At 37.6% G+C, this 9,834-nt stretch overlaps 1 protein-coding gene across 2 annotated transcripts; it reads left to right on the top strand.

The window, feature by feature from the left end:
- Positions 1–1,380: 1,380 nt before the first annotated feature.
- tbx2a (T-box transcription factor 2a) lies at positions 1,381–9,426 on the top strand. 2 transcript variants are annotated; one of them, XM_079608677.1, is made up of 7 exons: positions 1,381–2,219; positions 2,960–3,227; positions 3,904–4,050; positions 4,766–4,842; positions 4,934–5,097; positions 6,512–7,110; positions 8,133–9,426. In XM_079608677.1, the coding sequence occupies exons 1-7, from the start codon at positions 1,861–1,863 to the stop codon at positions 8,568–8,570; spliced, it is 2,052 nt and encodes a 683-aa protein (XP_079464803.1). In that variant the 5' UTR covers positions 1,381–1,860; the 3' UTR covers positions 8,571–9,426. The 2 variants fall into 2 exon arrangements, with proteins under 2 accessions (XP_079464803.1, XP_079464802.1); XM_079608676.1 differs by having other exon boundaries at positions 1,395–2,219; positions 4,922–5,097.
- Positions 9,427–9,834: the final 408 nt, after the last annotated feature.

Genomic DNA, 9,834 nt, shown 5'->3' with positions numbered 1-9,834 from the left:
AGTCAGACGCAACCTGTGTCTCCCTCTCAGGACAGTCTCGCAGCTTTGAGATCTTCAGTAGGAAGTCATTTCTGATGTTTACACTGAGCATTTTAGCGAATGAAAGGAGTTAATTGAAAGGAACAAATCAAATGCATTTCCTGTTGACATTGCAGCTACGGGTTTCCAGATCTCTGAACAAATTATGTGTGGAATTAATGCCATTAATTCTTTTTTTTTTTTTTTCATTCTACATTTCTCAAAGTATAGCCTAGCCAGAACTGATCAGACATCGATTCAAACACAGGAGATAAATCTCCCATCCGTGGACTTTCACTAGATCTAATTAGCCTAATTGTTGAAAGCGGGAGCTGCCACAAAGAAAACATTTCTTTGGATTTTTTTTTCTCAAGATGTAGGCTAAGCTTTGTGGAACACTGAGTGGATTGGTGCACGCTGTTGGAGAATTTGGGGGTAAATATGAATTGACAGGGGTAGGTTCTTATTGTGGGACTCCAGCCGGCTGGCGCCAAGCGCTCTTTAACAAACGGAGTCCCACTTAATCAAGGATCTGTTGACGAGCCTCTTAAAGGTACACGACTGCTTATGGAGCTTTAAAGCTCAGATTGTTGCTCTGCTGTACCCTGTCGGCCGATTTAACGTGAACTAATCTTGAACAGTTTTGTGAAAATGAGGATCGAGGTCAGATGAGTGAGTCTTGCATTATTGGCTACATAACACAATAGGCTACCCTCATGCCTCGATTTTGTTGCACGCATATAGCATATTGAAAAAAATTGCAGTAGCTAACTCGTTATTCATTTTACCTTCCGTAAACCGTACAAATTCTCTCGCTGAAAGTTGCCTTCCTTTACGCCTTCAACGGCACTCTGCTTTTAACCGAGCATCCAATGTGCAACCAGCGTTGTTCTAAATATCGCGTGGAAAAATAAAATATCATGCAATATCTGGTCGATTTAAGATCAGTTAACTGTGCAAACTCCTGGAAAGTCGTTTTAATAAATACACATGTTAATACATTTGCAACTAGAATTTTCCTAAAATGTGTGTTGTTATTATTAAACACCATTACAACAGCAACAGTTTATTAAACATTTAAATATATTGGTATAGTTACGCATAACCTTTAAAATGTAATGTCCAATATCTTAAAGTTCGACAAAGGAGCATAAATATATCAAGCATAGGCTACACACGGTCCTAAAACTGATCAAACGCAAGCCGGGAAGAGCATTCTCTTACCCGGCTGCGCACAGCCAGATGACCGTTCCTCGGTTAGGTTATGCGGGGGTGGGGTTTCCAGATCCTTACTCTGTCATTGGTTAATATTTTATTCTGTTGACATGTTTTCTTACTGCGAATGCTTCCGACACCTTCTAGCCAACCCCCCCTTCACGATCTTGGCTGGAGCTGTCAAAACCACGCCTATGGAGCTCTACAATTGGTCCAGAATGCGTAAAATCTGCAATCAAGGCGGTTTGGTTCATTAGTACGGGGATCCAGTGAGAAGGGACATGTAAGGCAGTGTGGTTAGGGAAGAACCTTCCAATTCTACATCAGTGCTCACGACTTGCGCATTCTTATTGGGGCTGCTTTAGATACTATAGTGGCTTGGACAGTAGGAAAGCTGTAAATCTACACCGAAGTGTCAATGTTGCACTTTTGAAGGATTTTATCACTGTGCTGCCCGTGCACTGGACATCATCGACGGTAGTGACATTTCCTACCAGTCCTCTCCAACTACTGAAACCACCGCTTTCTTTCAGTTGTAAGAGGGCGACAGACAGTCGGACTTACGCGAGTTCCAGGCGCAGTTTATTTTAGAATATTATACTTCCATCTGGCTTTTTGGATGCACCGATGAGAGATCCAGTTTTTACAGCGAACGCTATGGCTTATCACCCTTTTCACGCGCACAGGCCGGCCGACTTTCCCATGTCAGCTTTCCTTGCCGCGGCTCAACCTTCGTTCTTTCCAGCGCTCACTTTACCACCGGGTCTCAGTAAACCACTGGCGGATCATGCGCTCTCCGGCGCGGCTGAGGCTAGCTTACACGCGGCGCTTGGACATCACCACCAGGCGGCTCATCTCCGCTCCTTCAAGAGCCTCGAGCCAGAGGAGGACGTTGAAGACGATCCTAAAGTTACATTAGAAGCTAAGGACCTTTGGGATCAATTCCACAAAATTGGAACCGAAATGGTCATCACTAAATCAGGAAGGTAAGGCTATTACATATTTTATTATTTTTCCTTGTATTGATCATAACGATGTCCATGTATTTCACTTTGAATTTTTTTTAGTAACCTAAATGTATTTATTTCTTCTATATTTCACTATAGAAAAGATTTGAGTTCGAAATGAAATAGGCCTATTGCTCGATAAACCACCGATTGTTTTTTGGTCAATCGACGGCACCGAACAGTCACAAAACTCAATATCTATTATGTCGGCATTATAATAACATTCACATTCGTTCTGTTATTAAGGTTATTATATAGAAACTCGTCTGCTTTATAAGCGTAGAAGTTATTGTATCTGAACAATGTAAATATTGCGCTGCACGAGGCGAACTACTTTTTAAGAAGAAGAACAGAAAAAAAAAAAACACCGGCCATAATTGGCTGTTTTTTCTTCTTCTTCTTCTTCTTTGTAGCAAGACCTACCTGAAATATGTAAATAAAGGAAGGATAAATGGGTAAAAATCCATTTGACTGTAAATACGCATGTAAAATATTAGAAATGTTTGCAAGGATATCGTCTGGTAGCTACTATTGTGTTAAAGACTGTTAGCCTTTGCCAAACGACCTAGATATGAGGGATATGTATTTGTGTTTTAACGGAAAATGTAGCTGAAATAGGCTACATTTTGAATTCATTTTAAAATGTCTTCAAAATATGAAATAAATATTTTGATGAAGAAATTCGGCCCAGATATGACCGTTGTCTGTTCCGTCCACAGGAGAATGTTTCCTCCGTTTAAAGTGCGCGTGAACGGCCTGGACAAAAAAGCCAAGTATATACTTTTGATGGATATTGTTGCGGCAGACGACTGCCGGTACAAATTTCACAACTCTCGATGGATGGTCGCAGGAAAGGCCGACCCGGAGATGCCCAAACGAATGTACATTCACCCGGATAGCCCGGCCACGGGTGAACAGTGGATGGCAAAGCCTGTTGCTTTCCATAAACTCAAACTGACCAACAATATCTCGGATAAACATGGATTTGTAAGTTATGTTTTCTTAAACTGCATGTCTGTATGTAAATGTAAATAGTTGTATTATAGAAACTAGCCTACTCTGCAATGTCAATATGATTTCTTAGATATGATTTCCGTTTCCGTATTTCGATTATAACAGGAAAAGGGGATACTATAAAGTTATCGAAGTGATAAAGAAGCAAAGATGATTACGAGATTAAGCTAAGCACAGAATTTAGACATTTAAGGTGCATTGGATTCCGAACGCGTTTTCAGCGTCTGTCGACTCAATGAAGCATGAAAGAGCATTAACATTAAATGCCATGGGGCAAACTATGTCCCATGATCGACAGTGTGAACCAAAGATATAATTTTTCACTCCAGGCTAAATGACACTATTCCCATCCACGTGTATATCATTTAAATGTCCATTTAGAATATTGTTTTGTTATAGCTTTCGATGAAATAAATCACTCAATTATCCAAACAAGGCCTCAACGATCACACCGAAAAACCCTCCCATTATTACAGTACAACAAGGCATTCTGCTCTCATAAAACCCATATACCATCAATACAAAAAAAGAAAGAAACATTTTCATATGGAAAATACAAGCATGTTTTTATTTACTGTGCAGACACTTCTTTTATAATAGATTTGTGATACCTGATTATTATTGACTTGAAAACTTTTCTATTTTTCAGACCATTCTAAATTCAATGCACAAATACCAGCCCAGGTTTCATATCGTTAGAGCCAACGACATTCTGAAGCTCCCTTACAGCACCTTCAGGACATATGTATTTCCTGAGACCGATTTTATAGGTGTCACTGCATATCAGAATGACAAGGTAAGTTACTACAGCACTTTTAATTTTAAATGTTTGTTTGTAATTATCCGTTGTCATATTATTAGCCTATTATTATTATTATTATTAGAGCTGAAAGAGAAAAAAATATTTGTAACATATATGTTTTAGAATTCTGGTCAGTATTTTCCCGATACTTACGCGGCTGATCCTGTGTTTTTTTGTTTGTTTTTTCATGGTCATTATTTGAGTTGATTACAATTGGGATGACAGCACACTAGGACTGTTGGCCCTATGATCGTAAAGTTTACTGGCCAGTAACAATCAATACGGGCTCCAAATAGTCGCTTGTATATGTATAACTTGAGCAAAACGACATGCTTAACAATCAAATGTGACCCCGTAAAAATGAAAGGCTTGTGCGGTGTGAAACTAGACTAGGGTAGGCTACATCACGTGAAGTCACAATGAATTCAGTTGAACAAACGAAAGTAGCCTACTCTGAGTTATTCATTTAACAATTTCGTTATAAACTTGGCTTGATTAGGCCTAAACTTAATTCACAAAACAATTCAAACAGTCCTTGTGGATATATCAGGACAGATGTTTCATAGTTTATTTCAATAGATTATTCGTTTGTTTAAAAAAAAAAAAAACGAATAAAAGTTTCAAAATAATTTAGTGCTGTTAATTTGGAATAGGATACGGAAAGCATTATCAAATAACAATAAATGCAATTTCTCTTATTTTTTTATAGATCACACAACTGAAAATCGATCATAATCCATTCGCAAAAGGATTCAGAGACACTGGGAATGGAAGAAGAGAAAAGAGGTATTACGTCTAAAGTTTTGTTTAACCATCGGATATGTAAAAATAGCACTATTTAGGCATGACATAAATCTAATTTCAGTTTCATTTTCAGAAAACAATTAGCCCTGCCGTCAATGCGCATGTATGATGACCAGTGCAAAGATCGAGATGGAGGAGATTCGGACGCTTCATCCTGCGAACAAACTACTGGCAGGGATTCAGTTCACTCGCCGATGGGATCAGCAACAAGTCCACTTAAATTCAACAGATCCAGAGGTAAAAACATGCATTGTGATGCCATTTCCGTAATTAAGTGCAGAGTTTCTTGTTTACAGTAGGCTAATTGTTTGTTAACACCAACAATATACCTTTGTTAATTTTACAACCATTAGATTAATATATTTTAACGTGTATCATGTAGAATTCGATATTTTTTTAATAATTTGTTTTCTTTGAGTTTTTCTTTGATGAATCAGCAACTATTTAAAGCTATACAGATAGAGAATGAATTGATGAATATGAATATGACAGCCTGTTAGTTTTTTAGTTACTGTCAGTTTGAACTAGTTGGATGGCAGTGTTCTTCAGTGTGGTTTATCGCTTAAAATGCATTGAAAATGTGAATATTCACTATATACATGGCACATATAATGTTGCACGTTATAAGTAAATTAGCCTATATAAAATGAATAAATAACTGAAATTCATACAATTAGATAAAATCAGCCATAAAAATATAAAGTAACTCCAACAGCTGCTTTGTAACTTGTGATTAACAGGTTAACACAGTAAAGGAATGCTGTAATTGAATGTGCAAGTACACTATAAATATGCACAGCTATTGTTTTATGCTTTTTAATCACCCAGTCTGTTATTTTATATGACATCTGATTAATTACAGGCTTAAATAATTGTAAAAGTGCAGATAAGAATTAAGGGACTGTCTAAAATGATTTCAATACATTTAATCTTTATGAATGTTCTTAGCCTTCATCTATTATCGTGCATTGTTCCGTTTTGTGGTGTTTAATGCAAATTAAGAAATAAATCTCACATAAGAGATGATCCTTAGCAAACTGTCCATGTGTGCAAACTATGTATTGTATTTTCTGACTTTATGCAAACTATGAATTGTACTTCCTGTCTTTATTTTTTATTATTTTGTCTTTTATTTTAAATATTTTATGACTAATATACAGATGGAATAATGACTATTATGAAATTGGCTGACGGATCATTGTCATTTTGGTAGAATGCATTTGTGTAATGTGTAAATATTATCAATTTACATGTTGTGAAAATAGGATCAGTTGCTAAGAGTTATATTCCTCAGGGCACGTCATGATATATAAACGAAGTGCAGCAGATATAGAGAATGTCTCATGCTCATGCTTTGGGTCTGCCAATTTGTCATCTGAATTTCATCACGATTAATTAGGAGCTCATTAAAAAATTTTCCTTCAAACTGTCCAAATCTCAAACGTTTCATGAAGTCACGCTCATTGTGCCATGGATGAAAACAGAGGAAGTAGTTTTCATGGAAAACATTTCATCCCATCCTTGTGTAATCACAGGGAGTAATTAAACAGATGCAAGTCCGTGTTTTTTAAGGAGTCTAATTTATTAAAGGAACATTTTTTTGTGGTTTTATCAAAATAAATCTGATGTGCTTAATATTCGTCTTTTCCAGATGACAAAAACTGCGATGAAAGCGACAACGAACTAGACCAACACGACGATGGAATGATCAGAGTCAATAGTCCAGATCAGAGACCACGATCACCATTCAGCCCACGTTGCGAGGACAGAGTCAAGGATAGATCTAACCCTGAAAAGAAAAGGGACTGCTCGGAATCGAGGAAAGAGAATGATTCTGTCTTTAGCATCAGAAACTTGGAGAAGGACAAACTGGACAGCAGGAATTTGAAAGAATCGGATGCCTCCAAAAAGGATGCAGACTCCGTGGGCCCAGTCAAAGAGGGCTTTTCCCCACTGATGGTTCAAACAGAGAGCCCGTCGCATTTCAGCGCGAGTCACTTGCAAAGTCTAGCCCTCTCTGGTTTACACAATCAACATTTCTTTAACCCACTGAGTGCAGGACAGCCACTCTTATTTCACCCCGGGCAGTTTGCTATGACTCCAAGTGCTTTCTCAACCATGGGCATGGGACATTTGTTAGCCTCAATGTCTGGAGGAAGTGGACTAGAGAATGGAAGCCTCTCCTCTCAGAGTACCAGTTCACCCAACCCTTTCCCATTCCACTTATCACAACATATGCTTGCATCTCAGGTATGCTGATTGTTTATGACTACGGCCTATAGCTGACAAACTGCATTTCAAACCTATTTTCTAAATGTTCATCAACAGATATTATCACAGAGTCCCCAAGATAAAAGATATAGCTTAGTAGCTATTTGTCGTAAATCTGTATTTTCTGCCATAATTCTACATTTGTAAACGGTTTCATCAGTTCTACTAAACAATGTAGGCTATGCTGCATTTGGAATCAAGGGGAATTGGTGTTTATTAGGGGTGTAACAATACCCTCATGTCAAGATTCGATACATATCACGATACTGAACTCACGATACAATATTATTGCGATACTCCACGATATTTGATAAAAGGTTAACAAAAAATGTAGATTAAACATTTTATAGTAGACACTATTGATTAAAATGCTAAATTTGGTATTACATTGGGGTTAGAATGGTGACACCAGAAAAAAAAATATTCATGATTCTGAAGCTGAAAATACAGAATTATTTTAGACCAATATGCTTGCACTCTGTCACTGATTTAGATATAGTATTTAAAATAATGTAGGCCACTTTTTACTGAAAACAAGACATTTGACATTATCAGGACCCACACATATTCCCCCTTTGCATTATTAGGCTATACAATATATTTAACATTATGTATAGTAGTTTAATGTAGCACTGACACTAAAACTCTGTAAACTTGAATTTTTTCACAAGTAAATTTCATTTTGGGTAAATTATACACGATTGTCACTATCCACGATACATATTGATACATTTTTGCATTGCGATATATTGTGTCACGATATATTCTTACACCCCTAGTGTTTATGCTTGGAGACAATTTTTCAATTATTTTATCACGCTGTAAACGAATGCAGATCTTTGCTAACCGAGCTCAGCCAACATGTTCCTTTCGATTGTGTTTTGCGCAATAGCAACACATAATTAATAACTATAATTATCATATTTCTTGACAAGCTGAATTTATTTCTTTATTTTGGTCTGACAGTGAATTAAAATATTTTGTTGTTGTTTTACATTTAGGGTATCTCCATGCAACCGTTTGGAGGATTGCTACCCTACCCGTACACCTACATGGCGGCTGCGGCAGCGGCGGCTTCTGCTCTCCCTGCCGGCAGTGCCGCGTCCACCCTCAGCCGGAACCCCTTTCTCACCAGCACGAGGCCAAGGATGCGATTCAACCCCTATCAGATCCCCGTGTCTATTCCTCAAAGCTCCGGCCTGCTCACCACCGGAATACCAAGCACTCTGAGCGCGGAGTCAGAGTCATCGAAATCAGGCAGCAGGGAGAGCAGTCCCATATCTGAGCACCACAGCCATAAAACCGGAACCGGCCACAGCTCAGGACCTCCCAAATCTTCAGGGAAGGATTCCATCAACGAACTGCAGAATATACAAAGATTAGTAAGCGGACTGGAGAAACACAGAGACGTGTCACCCCGTAGCGATTCACCAAAGTGACCCCATGAACACTACCGCGGACTCTTTCTTATTAACTATGCTTCAATGCAAATGAGTTTGTCGGTTGAACGTATGGCTCAGACAATGGAACATCCCCTATCAATAGGCTATCACAAGCCCCACACCTGGATTTCGACGAGAACTGTAACATAGGCTATTTTACGTCCCTCTTTCGGATCTAAAAGCATGCTGATTTCGCTCATCCTTGATTTGGCGATGAAATTATATTATGAATGTTCCCCTGGAATGTTCTTTAGCTATTTGAATGTGGATGCCCATTCTAGGCGCACATTTCAATGTATTAAAAAAAAGAAAAGAAAAAGAAAAAAGACTGTAAACAACATATGAGGATGCTCAACGTTTAAGTTTCTGGGACCTTTCTTTCTAATTATTTATAATAATAATAAAAGTAACACGTATGTAAATAAGGTTAATGGACTGAAGGAGACAGATTTTAATTTATTCAAAACTGTACATTGGTGTGTAAATAGTATTAGGTCTCAATTTGTAACATTTATATATTTTCCCATTTAAAAATAATGAACATTATAGCGCTTGATAGCAGGAAACCGAATGTGTTATGTTTGTGAAATCCTGCCAGATCCTACGTAAAGGAAAAGCCACTGTAAATGTAAATCTCTGGTGATACGTTATTCATTTGTAGCTAAATTCAACAAAAGATGTTTAAATTTAATGATGGTCCATAGGCAGGGACAACTCAGGTTTCTTTCTAATCTTGCATTGAGAAGGTTTCTCTTATGAGAGCTGTCTGTTTAAACATCTCGGTGCTGGATTTTCGGGTTAATGAGCGATTTTGTTGCAATTTCTCAGTTAAATAAAACGAAAGTGTTCATTTAGTCTTTTGTATTACTTCATTTATGTAAATACAGGACTGTATTTAGGCTATGTAAATATGATTCAGTGTAAATTTGAGCATTACGTTTTATTGTATTCGTCATTCTTGATCAGATCACTCATACACTCTAAAAAATGCAAACCCAACTTTGGGTCAAATATGGACAAACCCAGCCGTTGGGTTACATTTTTAAATTACATTTTTAACCCAATGTTTGGGTTCCATATTTGAAACAACCCAGCTTTTTTTTAGTGTATACTGAGTGTTGTTGTTTTAGATAAGATGCATGAATCTTGCAGCTTTTTGCCTCGCATGATCCTGGGATTCAAACATTTGTACCTCTATTTGTGGGTTGAGGACATTATTTAATTTAATCTAACAATGTCACCGTGCTTATATAAAATAGTC

Source organism: Phoxinus phoxinus, assembly GCF_949152265.1.
Source record: "Phoxinus phoxinus genome assembly, chromosome: 3".
Lineage (NCBI taxonomy): Eukaryota > Metazoa > Chordata > Actinopteri > Cypriniformes > Leuciscidae > Phoxinus > Phoxinus phoxinus.
This window is presented reverse-complemented; position numbering and strand designations above follow the sequence as displayed.

Bases quoted from the DNA above. Each gene is read 5' to 3' on its own strand.
- tbx2a (XM_079608676.1), top strand. From the start codon at position 1,861: ATGAGAGATCCAGTTTTTACAGCGAACGCTATGGCTTATCACCCTTTT. The intron at 2,220-2,959 runs GTAAGGCTATTA...TTCCGTCCACAG, and splicing joins GTCATCACTAAATCAGGAAG to GAGAATGTTTCCTCCGTTTA. The intron at 7,111-8,132 runs GTATGCTGATTG...TTTTACATTTAG, and splicing joins AACATATGCTTGCATCTCAG to GGTATCTCCATGCAACCGTT.